Genomic DNA, 18,831 nt, shown 5'->3' on the forward strand with positions numbered 1-18,831 from the left:
AATAAAGATCAGACTGGTAAAGAGATTAAGAGGCAATAATAATGAGATATTTGACTTACATTAGAATAGACTTAACAATGGGGTTGTTGGAATGGAATCCCAATGTAAGTTGAGAATTGCTTGTCATTACAAACCCACTATGGGAGACAAGAAGCAGAGGAGGAAGAGACCACTGTATGTGGAGGAACATAGGGCTGGCATGTGACATGGCATACATGTCTGACTTTATAGATGGCAAAGGTTTCAGTAGACAGCAGTGAAAAGGGACAGAGGTACAGGTGCTAGCTAAACTTGTAGTGGGGGAGGTGGCTGGCCCAGGGCTCCTCCCTGCCCTTCTGTCCTGACCTTGAGGAAGATGGCAGGGCTGTGTGTTACAGGGCTCCACGTCTGCAGGCTTTGCCAGCTGCAGATTCTCACAGTGGCTGGGCAGCCCAATGGCACAGACGACCAGCCGCTTCCGAAGGCCTGAACTACAGCTCCTGGAGCACTGGAGAACACACGCAGACACAGACCCTGAGGCTGTGACTGAAATGCCCATCTGGTAGGCCAAAGGGGGTGGAACCCAGCCCCATCAGAGCCCCAAAGAACCAGGCTGGACATGGGTGACAAGGGGAGGCAAGCACTCACCAGACCCCAGGTGCCAACATGCCAGGCCTGCTCATTGAGGACGGAGCAGTCATCTCGCATACAGGGCTCAGTGAGGGGTGGCCGGTCCCTCGAGGAGCATGCTGTGGCTTGGAGTACAGACCCCTCTCCATCCTGGCAAGTGACAGTCCGCCTCCGGACCCCAGAGCCACAGCTGACAGAACACTGCAAGGATTCAGCTGTCAGGAGGAGCTCACCCACTGCCAGGAAAGCCATGCCAGGACATACAGGGTGGGCACAGGGAGTGGACAGCACTCTACAGTTCATGTCTAGCCCCAAGGCCCAGAGAGGCTTAGTGGGTCCTCTGAGGTCACACAGCCTGAGCCACGACTGCTGATGCTGCTCAGTGCATTTCCACATGCCTCATTTGCACCTTAAGGAGTGCTGGTAGCGTAGTGGTTATGAATTGGGCTGTGAACCTCAAGGTCATCAGTTTGAAACTACCAGCTGTTCCATGGGAGAAAGATAAGGCTTTCTGCTCCAGAGAGATTTACAGCCTCAGAAACCCTGTACAGGGTCACTACGAGTCGGAACCAACTCCACAGCACATAACCACCACCACTTACACCATGAACCCAGATGGGTAATGGAAACAGTTGCAGCCACTCCCAGCAATGCCCTTAGCTTCTCCTCCATGCCAAGGCAGAGTCTTTCCCATCCTGCCCTGGGGCCCTAGAAAATGAGGAGCACTAGACAAGGAGTCCAGGTGCCTTCTCATAGTTCCAGCCTTGCCTCCAGCTTCCATGACAGCCTGCTAAGTCATTTTACCTACCCCCACCCCCGCCCCAGGATCTCAGTGTCTATGTCACAGGCAAGCCCCCCAGCTCCTGATGTCAATCAGAGGTCTCACCTCTCCCCAGGGCCCTAAACTCCAGGCTGCGCATCGCTGCAGGTTGCAAGCTTGTGTGGCAGGGGGCTTCCCAGGCAGGCCCACACACTCGGCCTCTTCAACAGCCTCCTGGTCGCCACTGCCACTGACTGAGACACAGTAGACGGAGCGGGACTGGGAGCCACCTCCGCAGGAGGCTGAGCAGGGTGCCCAGGGCCCTGTCTTCCAACTGGTGGGGAGCAAGAATCCAGTGAGGCTGGCCCAGGCGTAGGGGCCAGAGCCCAGCCCGAGGTGAGGCCAGCTCTCACACACAGCAGTGGACTGAGCCCCCACCCAGCCCATCCTTTGAACACTTAGGTCTGTGTAGGTGGGTGGCAGAGAGGCCTGGACAAGGAGGTGCCTATGCCCTCTGGTACCTGCCCTCAGCCCACATGCTCCCCTCCTCTCCCCAGATGCACTGTCGCCCCCAGCCATACTCCATTCCCTCCAGGCCTGTCCTGTGACCTGAGCCTCCGTGTGAGGCCGTGCTCACCATGTGTGGAGTGGCCCAGCCTAGAGCTGGGGCCCAAGGACCAAAGAACAGGGCAGTCCCACTGCACCATGCAAAGCCAAACCCGCCACCATCCCATGAGGCCAGCTGCCACCAAGGCACATGGGTGGAACTGCCCCAGGCCTGTGGGGCCTATGGGGCCTGTGGCCCGAAGATTACCTGTTCCCACACACACGCTGGACCCCAGCGAGGCGCCATGCTCCAGGTTGGTGCAGGTAAGAGGTCCTTTGTGTGCAAACGCATTGTCGATGCCGACAGGCCCTGTGGCCAGTCCCCTGGCCCACTCCTCAGCCTCTGCCCAGCTGGCTACCTGCCAGCTCACTGACAGGGCCTCCACCACCTTCCCCACCCTCCTGCCTCCAGACAGGTACACATGCCCCTACCAGAAAGAACAGCCCCTGTATTTCCCCACCCCTCCCAAAACAGTGCCTCCTCCCCACCCCAGCCACAGCAGTGGGGAGCCCTGAGCAGCCCAGCTCCTAGATCTATACCTAAAGTAGCTTAGGGACCCCAACCCTTTCCTTCCCAAGCCCGTAGGCCCCACCATAGGAGAGTGGGGCCAGCAAAGGCCTCACCGCTTGGTCTGTGGGCAGGGGTGGAGGTTGCAGGGTTGGCGGTCAGCTGGCCGTGGCTGGCGTTGGCACAGGTGGTCAGGGTAGGCCTCGTTGTCGATGGTGCAGAACACCAGGCGAACCTGGTGACCTGTGCAGGGGCCCCATCGGCAGGCAGCCAGTCAGTAAGCAACCAAAGGGGCAAGGTCAGTGCCAGGCACCGTGCTGGACACCCCATGTGCAAGGTGGACTAAGCCTCCAACCATCCCTGGGCTAGATGGCACTGTTGTTGTTAAATGCTATCAAGTCGGTTCTGACTCATAGCAATCCTATACAGGGTTTCTGAGGAGCAGCTGGTGGGCTTGAACTGCCAACCTTGTAGTTCACAGTCTAGTGCTGATCCTACAGCGCCACACCAAGAGTCCAGCTGCCATTTTCACTCCCAATTACAAATGAGGAAAGGAGGCTTGGGAAATCCCAGCTGTGACTGACAGCCTCGCTTGGACACCTGGTCACCGGCTGCAGGCCTGGCCCCCTCTTTCATGAGTTCTGTCTGCAGTGAGCTGGCAGCCCTCTGGGGCCCTCTCTGGTTCACCCCTCAGGAGCAGACTTCATGAGGCAGAAATTCCTCATTGTCCTCTGTCCACAGTGCCTCACACACGGTGGACACCCAACAGAATAGGCAGGGGCTCTCACCTCCTCCACACTCGGCACTGCAGTCGCCCCAAGAGCCATGGCTCCAGCGGAAGCTGCGGTCTGGGTCACTCAGGGGCAGGTGGTATTCGTACCGCACGCCGGGATTAACCTCCTGACTGATGAGCTGTGCAGGGGGTCCTTGGAAGGTCTGCCACCAGCTGTGTGCCCCCCACCTCTCCTCAACTCCCTCCCTCAGGCCCAGGGGAATCCCAGAGCCCCCGTGACCTGGGCTTGATGGCCCCACCCCTACAGCTCGGCTCACCTCAATGATCAGGGGTTCCGAGATGGGGCCCCGGGCGTGGAGTCGCTCAGGGGCCAGGTCCCCCTCGCTGCCCCGCTCATACACCAGGATGGTGCTGGCCACAGGCAGCGCCCTGGCTGTCTCGATGGTCCAGTGCCCATTAAGGTAGTATTCACCACGAATGCTCTTCACCGCTGTGCAGGGGTGAACCAGGCATCAGTGAGCAGGGGAGAGCAAGCTGCACCACCCACCACCACTGCCTTAGGCTGTGACACTCACCCAGGAAGTTCCTGCTAGCAGCAGCCTCCTCAATGTGGATGCTGGTAGCCCCCAGGGGCACGATGAGGATCTGATTGTAGCCTGAGGGAGGCAGAGACTCAGGGTTGCTTGGCATGCCTACCCCCTTGGACCACCCTAGTCAAAGGACAGAGCTGCCCTGAGCAGTCCACGACAGCACCGATTGGAGGTGAGGCAAGGATACACAGGAGACAGGAGGGTCTGGGTTGCTGGAGGAAACAGCTGGCAGGCTCAGGACACCCCAGAACTGGCTGGGGAGCAGAGGCGGCAGTGAGATTAGATTGGATAAATAAGCAGGGGCTCCTAGGAAAGAGCTTGGCCTCCACCCCAAGGCCACAGAGACTCTAAGGTATGGCACCAGCCTCAGACTCTCTGGGTGTCTGGAGGGCCATCAACCAAGGAGAACATGGGCGAGGAAGGGAATGTAACAGCCCCTTGTTGGAATTGTCAGCGTCCCCTCACTGTGACCCACCTCTGCTGAGGTCATTGGCATCGAAGGTGCCTGTCACAGGGTAGCAGGTCGTGCCGTCACCTCCACACTGAAGACATTTGTCCTCCTGCTTTGAGGAGTCTAATTTGTGGTCACAGCCAACCACCTGCCAGGCAAAGATGAGGGCCGAGGTTATGTGCTGCCTCAACGTCTGGGAGAACATGTTAAGCACTGTCAAGTCAGTTCTGACCCATAGTGACCCTGTATAGGGTTTCCGAGGAGCAGCTGGTGGGTTTGAACTGCCGACCCTATGGTTTGCAGTCCAATGCTGATCCTACAGCACCACACCAAGAGAACATGAGAGGGCTTCAAATAGTCTAGCCACATGTTCTCCTCCCAGCTCTGTGCCCACGAATACTGTCCTAGTGGACAGTCCTTCTTGTCAAATGGGCCAGGTGCCATTCCTATGTCTCCCCAAGTGGTGGAGTTCTGTTTTGGAGGATTATTCAAACAAGCAAATCACATCCTCTCAGGGGCCTCAGGGGGCACCCTCCCCACAGTCCCTGGTTGTCCTCCATGACCTGTGTTGTACGCTGCACTGTCTGAATGCATGTAAGGAATAAACTGCAGCGGCTCTCATCTGACAGGTGTTCGGTGCCTGTGTCCCCCAGGCATAAATGAGCAGGTATTTACACATCAGGGGAGGATCAAGGGTCAAGACTCACCCGGCAGCTGCCATCCACACAGACCTCCGGTTTGCCAGGCTCACAGGCGGTCCCGTCCACCACAGCCTCCTTGTGTTTATAGTAGAAGTTCTCCCCCTTGGGAATGCAGTTCAGTTCACACTTGTTTGGGGCTAGATCAGGCAAGAGGGGAAAGCTGAGAATCCAAGGCCTATCGTATCAGCAGCCAAGCATGGGCAGAGCCAAGAGAACGTAGCAGCTGGGGGAGAAAGCAGTGACCCTACTTGGCTCAGATTCCCACTCCGACCCCACCGAGAAGGAACATTCTCCACGAAGTAGCTGCTCCCCTGGATATCAAGTCAAAGAAAAATCACCAAATAAGTAAACTGCTATACATTTGGTAGTGTAGTGGTTACGAGTCGGGCTGCCAACTGCAAGGTCAGAAGTTCGAAATTATCAGTGGTTCCACGGAAGAAAGATGAGGCATTCTGCTCCCATAACTATTTACAGCCTCGGAAACCCTATGCAGGGTCACTATGAGTTGGAACCAACTCCACGGTACTTAACAACAACAACAATATGAGGGAGTCCTGGTGTGGCACTGTAGGATAAGCACTAGACTGCCAACCGCTGGCAGTTCAAACCCACCAGTCACTCCTCAGAAACCCTACACAGGGTTGCTATGAGCCAGAACTGACTCTGTAGCACTTAACAATAGCAACAACTCTTTTAGGAATTATCAACCCCCAGAATAATACACATGTTGGTGACACAGTTAAACTCCACCACTTGGGGAGACATAATGATGAGGCAGGTATTTCTAGAAGTACTTATAACACATGCTGTAATTACAAATATGTAAGCCTAAAGAGAGAAAATCACATGGAAGGGTTAGACCCTAATGTTATCAGTTATGAAAGACGTAAGAATTTTTTTGTGTGTTTATTTTTTATATTTATCTAAATTTTACATACACAACATTTGTTGTTGTTAAGTGCCATCCAGTCAGTTCTGACCCATAGCACCCCTGTGCCATCCAGTCAGTTCTGACCCATAGCACCCCTGTGTAGGGTTTCCAAGGAGTGGCTGGTGGGTTTGAACTGCCAACCTGGTGGTTCAAGGGGCTTTGCCATCCAGCACATGAACCCACAGCACCACACCAGGACACAAGTGTAAACAGTGCAAAAGTGCTAATAGCATTTCAATCCCCCCACAACAGGCACCTCCCTGCGGCCATTTGTTTTTGGTTTTTTTTAAGCCTTTCCACATCCTCTAGAATATGGATTTATTTAAATTATTTTTCAATTAATTGAATTATTGAATTATTTTTCAATAAATTGGCATAATGAACTCCAAAGGATCCCACTGGGACCACTTCCACTGGTCAATCCCCACCCAGCCCCTCAGCCCTACCAGTAACACTGGACGTTGTTGTTTAATGCCGAGAGTCGGTTTCGACTCATAGTGACCCTGTATAGGGTTTCCGAGGATTTGAACCGCTGACCTTGTGGTTTGCAGTCCAGTGCTTATCCTACAGTGCCACACCAGGACTCTAGTGAACAGTGAAAACTGATATTCAGGAGGATTATGAGTATCACAGAGTCGGAAGCAACTCGATGGCACTAACAACAACAATCCTGAGATACCTTCTGACTCTTACTTGTTAGGTCTTTTTTACTCCTTGAACTGTGTTCCTCTAACATCTAAGGAGCCACATTCCCATCAGAGTTAACCTCAAGGGCATCTCCTCTAACCTCAGTGAATCCAGATATACATCCCAAGCTCCTTCTTGTGGCTTGCTCAAACTCTGCTGCAACAAGAAATGCTTCAGATGATGCCCACTTGGGAGGTTATAAGTCTTTACTGATCCAAACTGCTGCTCCCATGGGTGGCTGGTGGATTCAAAGCTGGACCTTTCAGTTAGCAGCCCAGTGCCTCATCCACTGCACCACCAGGGCTCGAATGTTTCAGATAACAGGCTGAGCGAAACTTTAGCTCAAGATGGTATCTATATGGCATACTGTCTCAGATATAAAAACAGAAGAGATGAAAGACCTCAAAATGGCCAATGTTGTGTTGCCATGGGCACTATGGGGGTACTGGCGATTTTTAAAATTCCTTTGACAAAGCTTCTATAATATGGAAGTGTTGTTGTTAACTGCCGTTTAGTCGTTTCCAACTCATAGCGACCCTGTAATAGGGTTTCCTAGGAGAAGCTGGTGAGATTGAACCGCCAACCTTGTGGTTCAAACCGACCTTAGAGTCTAGTGCGCATCCTAGAGTGCCACACCAGGATTCCAATATGGAAGCAGGTATTTTGAAGTGTAAAATACAACGTATAAACGAGGCTCTTAAAGACGTGGCCCGCGCTCACCGCCGTAGTAAGGCAGCCACTTGTAGCGCCGTCCCTGGAACTCGATGCCATCAAACTCGGAGCACTGCTCCGCCCGGAAGTCCCGGGCACCCGCGGGGCAGCTCTGTGGGGCAGACGGAGAGGGGAGCGTGAAGTGGGGTCCCCTCCTCCCCACGGCCCTTGGGGGCCCCACCCAGATGCTTTGAGCTGCTCGAGGGGAGGCGGTGGGAGGGCAGGGTCTGTCCCTGGGGGTGAGGCTAGGGGGCAGAGCCAAGGACAGGCACGGGAGAGATCCACATCAGCTGGGGGGACTGGGCCATGCGTGTCACCTCGGTGCGGCAGGAGCGGTGGCCCCGGGTGGGACCCACACAGCTGGAGCCTCCGTCTGTCCTGCGGGATGAGAACGGGATGGATGGCAGACGAATCCTACCACAACTCCCGCTGGCTCTCCCCGACTCCTGCCCTGTGAGGCTCCCTGTGCGCAACGCTGAGTGGGGGCACTGGCTGTTCGCTGCCATCCAGCGGATTATGGGACAGAGTAGAACAGCCTCACAGGGTTTCCGAAACTGTAATCTTTATTGGAAGAAGGCTTGATGGTGCACTGGTTAAATGCTGGGTTGCTAACAAGAAAAGTCCGTGATTGTAACCCACCCACTTTGAGATCTGGTTCCGCAAAGATTACAACCCTATGGGGAAGTCCTGCTTGTCACAGGGGGTTGCTAGGACTCTGGAACCACTGGAGGGCGCACAAGAGTCTACCGGAGCAAATGGCGGGGCCCTCTAAGAGGGCGCTAAAGGAGCTCTGATAGCGTAGTGGTTATGAATCGGGCTGTGAACCGCAAGGACAGCAGTTGGAAACTCTCAGCTGTTCTGCGGGAGAAAGATGAGGCTTTCTGCTCCCGTAAAGATTTACAGCCTCAGAAATTAGTCGGAACCGATTCCACAGCACATAACAATAACTAAGGGGCGCTAAGTGGCATCCAAACAGGGGCCTATTGGTTAGCAACCCAGCCCTTAACCAACGCGACACCATGGCTCCTTTATATCCCCTTCCAAATTCAAAACCCACTGCCATCGAAGCAATTCCAGTTCAGAGTGACAATGTATCATAAAGGAGAACTGCCCCATCAGGTGCCCAAGGCGGTGAGTCATTATGGAAGCTGACTGCCACATCGTTCTCTCTGGGAGAGAACAGCAGACCTTTGCCATCGGGACCCTTTGCCATACCCTGTGTAAAGTGCCGTAAAGTCAGTTCTGACATAGTGACTGCAGAGGGCTTCTGAGGTGCAGCTTTTGATTAGCAGAACAATGCTTATCCTACAGCACCAAATCAGGACTCCTTAAATCCCCTTCTGGTTGTTAAATACCATCCAGTTGGTTCCAACTCATAATGAAAGGTGGGCGATTCAAGCTCACTGACTTTGCAGTCCAGCACATTAATCCACAGCGCCATACCAGTCTTCTTAGATAATCGTACTTCACCCCATGTCTATACTTGGGACAAGTAGGACTCAGAAGCGTAACTATTCTGGAGTTGTCTAACTCCAAGCCACTCTGCTTCTTAAAGTACATTATCAGAGAAGACTCAAATGTCCTTAGAGATATAACTAAGATGCTATACATCCCCACCTGATTATCCTACAACTGAACAAATGAGTAAGCATAAACTATTCTCATACAGTGGCTCCTGAACAATGCATGACTAAGCCCACCACCAACTGGGACAGTTTATCACATCATCTTACCCCACCCCAACCAAAGCACCTGGCAGAGTTCAGAGCACAGAAGTGCTGAGTGAGCCTCTTGCACCTAACACAGGGGGTGGGACAAGGAGACCACAGGAATGAGGAAATGCTGGCTGAAGATTAGCTACTCATTCAGCAAGAATTCACTTCACCTGTCCTGTTCCAGGCATTGTATTAGGCACTATGGACAAGTGATAACTGAGACCAAAATAAGATGGGTAACTGAAATCCCAATGGGAAGTTATTTCATTTCCAATCTCCATGGATGCTGCTTCTAGAACAAATCTATTGCCTTCGTGGCTTCAGCTCTCATGGTCTTGCACTTGCCTGTGACACCTGTTGCCTGCCCCTTTTAAGCTGGCCCATTTCAACCTCCCCTACCTCTGGGAGTAGCAGGGGCGCTCCCGGAAGCTGATGCCCCCTCCACAGGTCCGGCTGCAGGGGCTCCACTCACCCCAGGGGCCCCAGACGTCTCTCTGCCGCCTCTGCCGGTGCACCTTTGGGGCCTGGAGGAGAAGACATGCTCAAGAGTACAAGTCAGCATCACAGTTTCCACCAAAGCCTGCCTAGGCTTGGGGACGTTGCCCACTTGGCACTTGAGCCCAAAACCTCCACAAGAACAAGGAGAGGTCCACTGGAGGGCTCCCTGACTAAAACACACTGCTCAGGGAGTCTGGGATGCTCTCCTCCAGATCCAGGCCTTCAGGACTCAGCAATACCAGCAAATACTTCAAAACTCACATTTCCAAAATCAGTTAGCTTGTTCCCCTTAAGAAGTGAGAGACAGGTGTATTCTGAAAGAGGTGAGGTAGCTGGGGAAAGTCTGAAGATCCAAAGGCCAAGTTGGGGAAGGGATCCTGGCGCCAGGGGCAATATGCATTTGGGGTTAGTGTTGATGTAGAGGAAAGAGGTCCTAAAAGAAAAGAAGGAACTAAAGCGACTAGGACAACAGAGGACAGAGTAACCGCAGAGGATGTGGGAAGCCCAGAAGGCAGTTCTGCTCTGCCCCTTGGTTCACCAGCCATGTGACTTTGAACAAATCACCCAACCTTGCTCAGCTGGAATTTTCTCAATCTCTCAAAATAGCCACCATCGGTACAACCTCTTGCAAGGCCTGTTCTGCTATTTATCAGGTACAGTGGAGAAACAGCCAAGCTGGGGGCAAAACATTTCTCCCATGAAATGGACATCAAATATAAAAGGACAGGAAAAACGGGTGTGTTCTCAGGTAGGCAGGGCTGCCTCTATCTGCACAGAGAATCTCGCCCGAGGACAGCACCATACTTCAAGAGGGTCAGATGTGGAAGATGTTATTGTTGTTGTTGTTGTTAAAGCTGTCGAGTTGATTCCGACCATAGTGACCCTGTATAGGGTTTCCAAGGAGCAGCCGGTGCGCTTGAACCGCCAACCTTGCAGTTCAAACGACTTTGCAGTCTGATGCATTATCCCACAGCGCCACACCAGGACTCCATGAGTGTTGTTAGGTGTTGTCAAGTCAGTTGTGACTCATATGGACCCTATGTACCACATAACAAAACACTTCCTGCCTGGTCTGCCCATCCTCAGATTTGTTGTTACACTTGAGTGGTGAGGATTTTTTTTTATATTGAGGTAAAATTCTTACTGAAAGCTTTGAGCAAGTGCATATCAAAGGTTGTTAGTGGGTCTTCCTCTAATCCTGATGCCACCAGTTCATCTTCATATAATCTAGCTTCTCAAGTTATTTGCTCAGCATGCGGATTGGTAAAACTCCAGTGAAAGAATACAGCCTTTGTGCACACCTTTCCTGATTTTAAACCATTCAGTATCCCCTTGTTCTGTTCAAACTGCCTCTTGGGTCTATGTACAGGTTCCTCATGAGCACAATGAAGTATTCTGGAATATCACCCATTCTTCACAATGTTACCCATAGCGTGTCATGATCCACACAGTCAAAAGCCTTTGCATAGTCAATAAAAACATAAATAAATATCTTCCTGGTATTTTCTGCTTTCAGCCAAGATCTATCTGACATCAGCAATAATATCCCTTGTTCCAGATCCTCTGCTGAATCCAGCTTGAATTCTGTCAATGTACTCCTGCTGACATTTTTAAAATATCTTCAGTGAAATTTTACTTGCATGTGATATTAATGATATTGTTCAATGATTTCCACATTCCATTGGGTCAACTCTCTTTGGAACGACACAAATATAGATCTCTTCCAATCAGTTGGCCAGGCAGTTGTCTTCCAAATTTCCTATCATACATGAGAGAGTCCCTCCAGTGCTGCATCAGTTTGTTGAAAGACTTCAATTTGTATTTCATCAATTCCTGGAGCCCTGTTTATCACCAATGCCTTCAGTGCATCTAGGACTTCAGGATGATTGGCTCTTGATCATATGCTACCTCTTGAAATGTTTGAACATCACACATTTCTTTTTATATGCTCAGAGACTCTGTATATACCTTTCTGCATCATTCAAAATTCTGCCCACAGAACCCTTCAATATTATAAGGCTTTGAATTTTTTCTTCAGCTCTTTCAGCTTGAGAAATGCTGAATGTGTTCTTTCCTTTTGGTTTTCTAACTCCATGTCTTTGAACATTTCATTATAATACTTGACTTTATCTTTTTGAGCTGCCGCTTGAAAATTTTTACCTTCTCATTTCCTCCATTCGTTTTAGCACCTCTAAGCTGGAAAGCAAGTTTCAAAGTTTTTTCTGACATCCATTTTGGCCCTTTTTTTTTTTTTTTAATTTCCTGTCTTTTTAATGAACTTTTGCTTTCTTCCTGTTATATTGTTCTTGATGTCATACCATAGCTTTTCTGATCTTCGGTCATTAGTGTCTAATGCATCAAATCTGTTCTTAAAATGGTCTCTAAATTCAGGTGAGATATGTTCAAGGTCATACTTTGGCTCTTGTTGTCTTGTTTTCATTTTCTTCCACTTTAGCCTGAACTTGCATATACACAATTGATGGTCTGTTGCACAGCCAGCCCCTAGTCTTGTTTTGGTTGATGATATGGAGCTTTTCCACGGTCTCTTCCCACAGATGTAGTCCATTTGATTCCTGTACATTCCATCTGATGAGGTCCAGGTGTATAGTCATCTTTTATGTTAGTTTAAAAAGGGTGTTTGCAATGAAGAAGTCATTGGTCTTACAAAATTCTATCATGTGATCTCCAGCATCATTTCTATCACCAATGCCATGATCTTCCTCTTTGTTTCCAACCTTTGCATTCTAATCACCAGTTATTATTTTGATTATTTGATTATTATATTGATTATTTGATCAATTTCAGACTGAAGAAGTTGGTAGAATTCTTCAATTTCATCATCACTGGTTTTAGTGGGTGGTGCATAAATTTGGATAATAGTTGTATTAACTTGTCTTCCTTGTGGGTGTATGAATATTCTCCTATCACAGACAGCATTGTACTTTAAGACAGATCTTGAAATTTTCTTATCGATGATGGATACGACACCATTCCTCTTGAATTTGTTGTTTCAGGTGTAGTAAACCATGTGGGTGTCAGATTTTACAAGGCCCATTTCAGCTCACAAATGCCTAGGAGATTGATCTTTATGCATTCCATTTCATTTTTTACAACTTCCGATTTTTCAAGATCCATTCCATATTCTGATTACTAATGTTTCTTATTTTGTGTCCCATCAACAAATGAAGGTCCTGAAAGCTCTATTCCATTTATGTCATCACGGGTCAGTTCTACTTTGAGGAGGCAGCTTTCCCCAATCGTGTTTTCAATGCCTTCCAACCTGAGGGGCTCATCTTCCAACACTGTATCTGACAGTGTTCCACTGCTATTCTTAAGGTTTTTAGTGGCTAAACATTCAGAAGTAGTCTGTCTCTCCTCCCTAGTCTGTCTCAGTCTGGAAGCTTTGCTGAAACCTGTCCACCACGAGTGACCCTGCCGGTATTTAAAATACTGCTGGCATAGCTTCCAAAATCACAGCAACAAGCGAGCCACCACAGTATGACAGAAGAGTAGTGGCTGTGGACTTTGCTGCATTTGCTTCTTCTGCCTTGTGGTGACTTCACTTCCAGAAGTTTCTGTGGCTCTGGGCTATTAAACTAGGAGCTTAATTATTGTATGGAGGCTTGTGGTCTTTTCATGACAATCTGTTGCAGAGATTTCCAGGAGTTTCCCAGTATTCAACCTTCCCTCCTTCCATTAAGAGAACACTTGACTCGTACCTGGTTATCCAACCTCCCTGCAGTTTAGTATAGCCACATTACTAAGTTCCTGTTAAATAAGTGTTGAGTAGCAACCTCTGATAATCTTCCTTAAAGGGTTAAAAAAAAAGCATGTGCTCTTTGCTCCTTTTCCTTCATCTTCCTATACTACTTCCTGTTGGCTGGAAAGCCGATGTGATGGCTGGGGTTGGAGCAGCCTTCTAGACTATGAGGTAACTTTGGAGAGGCTTCAAATAATGAAACAAAGATAGAGGAGTCCTAGAGTCTGGAAGACTTTACAAAACAGAACATCCTTAAACTTCCTACCTCAGGGTGTTAAGTAAGAAAGGGTCATGGGTGACTGACTTGTTGAAGCACTGTTATTTGAGGCCCCATAACAGGATTATAGATAACACTATAAAGAATGGGTATTCCAGGACACTTAAATGTGCTCACAAGGAACCTATGCGTAGATCAAGAGGCAGTTGTTCAAACAGAACAAGAGGGATACACAACGGTTTAAATTCAGGAAAGGTGTGTGTCAGGGTTGTATCCTTTCACCATATTTATTCAATCTGTTGTTGTTGTTGTTGTTAAGTGCTGTCGAGTTGGTTCCAACTCATAGCAATGCTGTATTCAGTTTCCGAGGAGCAGCTGGTGGGTTTAAACTGCAGACCTTATGAATCAAACTGACCTTGTGGTCCAGTGTTTATCCTACAGCATCACACCAGGAATCTGTAGGCTGAGCAATATTTTATGAAGAAGACAATGGCATCAGGATTGAAAGAAGACATTAACAACCTGTGATATGCAGGTACAACTTTGCTTACTGGAAGCCAAGAAGACTTGAAATACTGATGAAGATGAATTCAGTATGAATTACACCTCAATGTAAAGAAACAAAAATCCTCAATGGCATCTAACAACAATACATTATAGTTCTAACTGAACCCTTTCAGTTTCCTACCAGGAACATCTGACACCTTGCAACTGGTATCAGGAGTCCATATGAATACATTCGCTCATCTAATCCTCAAAACAACCTGAAGAATCCCATTGTGTAGATAAGAAAACAGAAGCAGTGAGAGAGGGAGCTACACAGGAACAAGTAAATATAGTGGCAGGTTGGCTTCACTACAAGTCTCTGCTCTTATACTGATCTATGTCCTCACCTACCACACTGGAGAAAGTATGAATCAAAGAAAACACCAGAAGAGTGCTAAGGTACTGGGCAAGTTGTAGACTGGACTTCACATTTTTGCCAGCAAACTGAAGGTATATTGAAAACAAGTCACCAACAATTTCTAGGAAATATCGCCCCCATTTTTCAGGGAAAGAATGCAAGTCCTAAAATGGAAAAGCAAGCTCTTCCTCCTGTTGTCTGCCACAAGTCACCTTACAAGATCTCAGTGAGGATAGAGGTGTACTTGCCCGCCAGTTACCAGGTGCTCATTTAACACTCCTCACATCACACACCTAGTTATTCTTGTTTCATAGAACTCAGAACCCTGAATCAGAACAAAGCACAGCCAAACTGCTGAACCATACACAAAACTCAGGAGGGAGGGCTGGCTAGACCAAACATCTGACCTTTCACTTTTAAAATCATCTCCGCCTTCTGAAACCCAGTGAACCCAAATATTGCAATGTCTCCCAACAAAATTAAAATGGAGATTTATTTGGATCAACTTTCTATTTTGAAAGGGAAGAAATTGAGTGGGGGCAGGGTGTGTGTAGCTTGCTCAAAGACAGCCAGCAGACCAGGCTTGGATTTCAGCACCCTCACCTCCAAATTCTTGTCACATTGTAAGTAGTCAGGAAGCCGACCCCAGGGACCAGGCCTGGTTGATGTCAGTCTCAGCTCCTGTGGCACAGTACCTGGGTTTACTGGTGTGGCCAAAGTATCAAGGGACAAGCCTTCCCTGAGCTATCGCCTGACAATAAGAGTAGGGGAAGGGAAAACTGGCCCGAACACCAACAAAACAAAAAAACACCCAAACCCACTACTGCAGAGTCGATTCTGCCTCATGGCGACCCCTATATGGGGTTTCCCAGACTCAGTCTTTACTGAAGCTGACAGCCTCGTCTTTCTCATGAGGAGCAGCCCTGGGTTTGAACTGTCGACCTTGTGATTAGCAGTCCAGTGCTTATCTTGATACTGTTGCTGTTGTTGTTAAGTGCCATCAAGTCAGTTTCGACTCCTAGTGACCCTATATAGGTTTTCCAAGGAGTGTCTGGTGGGTTTGAACTGATAATCTTGTGGTTGGCAGTCCAGTGTCTCTCCTACAGCACCACACCTTCTATGTGAGGTACCTTATAATCATCTTGTTCCCCTGTGTCTAGCAACTGTGACCCAGACACCCACTTGCTGGGGCCACCCAGCAGTTAAGACTGACCTGCCTGATCTAGACCTCTGTTCAGTATACCTCACTGCCTCTTAGAAGCAAGAAAATATTCTATCCTGTTTCTCTGTAATTACCAAAACCATGAAGCCATCAACAGCACCATTGTGTGAAGCAGCTGGGCCTGTCCTTACCTGCCTCACACTGTTCTCAGCTTGCAGACTGAGAAAAAAAAAGCCCAAAACACTCCACCCCACCCAGTCTCCAATTCCCACCTGGAGCAACACAGGAACCCCCTTTTTCGGCTTGAGCTGTTCCCAGTGTACTCACCCAATGTGTGTGTGTGTGTGTGTGTGTGTGTGTGTGTGTGTGTACATGCCAGTGGAGACTCCTAGTCCATCCTCTGGAAGGATAGCCCTGACAAGCCCCAGGAGCACGGGGGTGGGGAGTGGGGGTGGGTGGGAATGGGGATGGAGGGGGAGACAGGAAGTCAGAGACTATGTCTGCATTTTATCTCTATAATCATCTGTTCCTTCTGTTCTGTCAACAGGGAAAGGGAGCAGGAAAGGTGCTCTGAGACCCAGCAATGGCTCCTGCCCCCAGAGAAAACCAGTAACAGGAACCAAGACCCAAAGACAGAAATCAGGAGGGCACTGGCTGAAACTGGGCCACAGCCCCTCTGACCCTGGGGAGGGTGGGGGGAGAAGAATTCTTGGTGCAGGACACACGTGCTGTGAAGCTCATGGATGTCCAGCTGGAGCAGGCAGGAGAAGGCACCTCAGGGTGTTTATAAGGGACAAGGGTCTCATAGGACCCAGGGTGCTTGTAACCTTGACTCATTTCACCGCACAACAAGCCTGTGGAGTGGGCTTCATTACACCCACATTAAAGGAGTCTCAGGCTAGGGTTGGTCATGGAATTTCATCCTGGGGTCTGGGCACCGTTGCTGTGCCCAGGCACAGAGAGGGCACATGCATCAGAAGACTTCGGAAGTGGGGCACTCACAGTTTTGGAGGGGACATGAGGGAGGGCAGACCTAGCCGCTCGCTGCTCTGTGGCCCGGTCTGGATCTTGGCTCTCAGAGGAGACCTGGTCAGGGATCCACCTCCTCCTCATCCTAAACTCACATTTCCACAGGAGACATTTCCACAGGACACACACATAGCAACAAACAGTTCTGGTCTTTCCTCTGGGGTCCTGCCTGCCTCTCAGACTGTGGGGCCCCTGTAGAGGGCAAGCCCAAGACAGGCTGCTAGCCTGGCTCCCTTTGCATCTTCCATTTTGCCAATTCCAGGAGGAGCTCCCAGGCACGAAGCTAGGCAGCACCTACTTCTGCAGACCCTCACCTTGCCAGAGGTTGGCCCTATGATCTAGAAGATTCTGTGTCCTCAGGTTTTGTTTTTTTAAAGGCTATTCAGCTCACAGTTTCCTTCTTGTGTATACTCTGTTTTCACTAACACGATACTTATTTAAATTAGTTAAAAGAAGATTCCATTAAAAACTCAGTCTCTCAGATGCATTAGCTACATTTCAAGTGAATATCTTATTGGACATTTCCATCCTCTCAGAAAGTTCTGTCTGGCAGTCCTGCTCCAGATGCCAACCCCAAGGAAAGCAGAAATTACTAGAACCCCAAAACTCTAGGGCACAGTCTGCTGAGGAAGCAGCTATATTTGGTCCCATGAAGGTGTGGGGTGGGCCACCTGGCCTTGCACTTTGGCTAGTCCCACCCCACTTGGGAGACCACCTGGGGGACATGGTTCTTGAGCGCAGCCCAGGCTCCAAGGAGCGCCTTCTGAACTGGGAGAGAAGTGGTAAGTGGCCATTTCTGCAAGCTGTGAGCCTCAGCCCAGTTCAGCAGTTCATGGCACCTTAGGCTGATGACTTCAAGGTCCCCACCCACCCTTTTCTGAATGAGCTCAGGGACAAGAGTTCCCTCCTCGTACCTCATCTTCCCTGACACATTGCCCTTCTCCTGGGAACGTTGCCACTACAGCTCTAGCCAGCACCTGGCTCCAGCCTGCTCAGGGCGGCTCCTCTCCAGTCTCAAGCCGTGGGGCATCCTCCCCTGTATCCTCCGACACCCCCCACCCAAGACCACCAAGGTCCTCCAGGCCCTCCCTACCTCCCCCAGCAGGTCTTCCAAGGGTTAGGTTGCACTCACCGAGGACCCTAGCAGCAGGAGCAAGAGCAGGAGCAGCCGCATCTCCGCCTGTGGGAAAGGCTGGGTTAAAGCGGGTGGCCCTGAGCTAGCAGGGCAGCAGCGTCCCCAGTGCAAGGGCGGTGTGTGTCACTCCTTCTCCTCGGTTGCCCTAGGTGGCAGAGGGACGAGCAGGAGTGCCATGGTGCATAGAGGGGAATATAATGTGAGTGCTCCCCACCAGCGACGTGTGGAAACAAGGTCATCTGCCACCCACAAAAGTTGAGGAACAACTTGTTTCTGAGTTTCAGGGTGAAAAGGAGCCATTAAAAATACTTCTGTGGTTGAAAAACAGATCAAATAATGGAACTTGCTGTGGTTTTAATTCAGGAAAAGATTCCTTTGAAATAGCCATTCCATCAGCGTTTACATCCACGCCAGCATTTCCCTGCACAGGTGAAGTGCGGCAAGCAGGCTCCAGGTGTGTAGTGTGCGTGGACAGAGTATGTGCGGTGTCTGCGTGCAGACTGGTCTGTGCGTGTTCAGTGTGTGTGCATACATACAGTGTATGGGTGCAGGGCTGGGTGCATGCATGCAGTGTATGTGCCTATAGCCATTTGCATGCATATTCAGTATTGTTACTGTGCACGTGCACGCAAATGTGTGCTTCTGCAGTATGCACACGCACGGTACATGTGCGCGTATGTGTTCAGTCTATGTAAATCTGTGCAGTATGTGTGCATGCATGTGCATGTCGCCATATGGGAGTGTGACAACAATGTGCCCTGCTCAGTCAAAGAAATGAGATAAATATTAGCTTGTGCGTTCGAATTTAAAAATCTGTAATTATAATAGTGCTTTCTTTAATTTTTAAAAAAGTATTAAATGACTTCAGTTTACAAGGATATAACTGAGCATATATAAACCAAGTTCAACAGAATGTAACCTGGCACGTTTAACCACGCATCTACTCCTTAATTTGGCATACAGAGTGACAGAGTGATTCATTTCGGGCTTTTTTTTTTTTTTTTTTCTCACACAAATAAGAGATTCCTGGGGTTAGCAGGGGTGTGTGCTGCCTGCCCCTGCCTGCCCCCCAGGCCCCTGCCTCTGACCGGCCCTGCAGCGTCTAAACAAGCATCCCTGAGCCG

The 18,831-nt window shown here is 49.6% G+C and overlaps 1 protein-coding gene across 1 annotated transcript in view; it reads right to left on the reverse strand.

Moving 5' to 3' along the window:
- The window catches only part of PAPLN (papilin, proteoglycan-like sulfated glycoprotein), a 54,899-nt gene extending 37,153 nt beyond the window's left edge, over positions 1-17,746 (reverse strand). The window contains exons 1-13 of the mRNA XM_006865613.1: positions 17,705-17,746; positions 9,402-9,526; positions 7,605-7,665; positions 7,297-7,399; positions 4,965-5,095; positions 4,282-4,405; positions 3,792-3,872; positions 3,534-3,706; positions 3,272-3,395; positions 2,600-2,726; positions 1,496-1,703; positions 628-810; positions 346-487 (exon numbers count right to left, since the gene is read on the reverse strand). Coding sequence (XP_006865675.1) covers positions 346-487; positions 628-810; positions 1,496-1,703; positions 2,600-2,726; positions 3,272-3,395; positions 3,534-3,706; positions 3,792-3,872; positions 4,282-4,405; positions 4,965-5,095; positions 7,297-7,399; positions 7,605-7,665; positions 9,402-9,526; positions 17,705-17,746 — 1,624 coding nt within the window. The remainder of the gene's footprint in view (positions 1-345; positions 488-627; positions 811-1,495; positions 1,704-2,599; positions 2,727-3,271; positions 3,396-3,533; positions 3,707-3,791; positions 3,873-4,281; positions 4,406-4,964; positions 5,096-7,296; positions 7,400-7,604; positions 7,666-9,401; positions 9,527-17,704) is intronic.
- Positions 17,747-18,831: the final 1,085 nt, after the last annotated feature.

This window comes from Chrysochloris asiatica, unplaced genomic scaffold (genome assembly GCF_000296735.1).
Source record: "Chrysochloris asiatica unplaced genomic scaffold, ChrAsi1.0 scaffold00079, whole genome shotgun sequence".
Taxonomy (NCBI): domain Eukaryota; kingdom Metazoa; phylum Chordata; class Mammalia; order Afrosoricida; family Chrysochloridae; genus Chrysochloris; species Chrysochloris asiatica.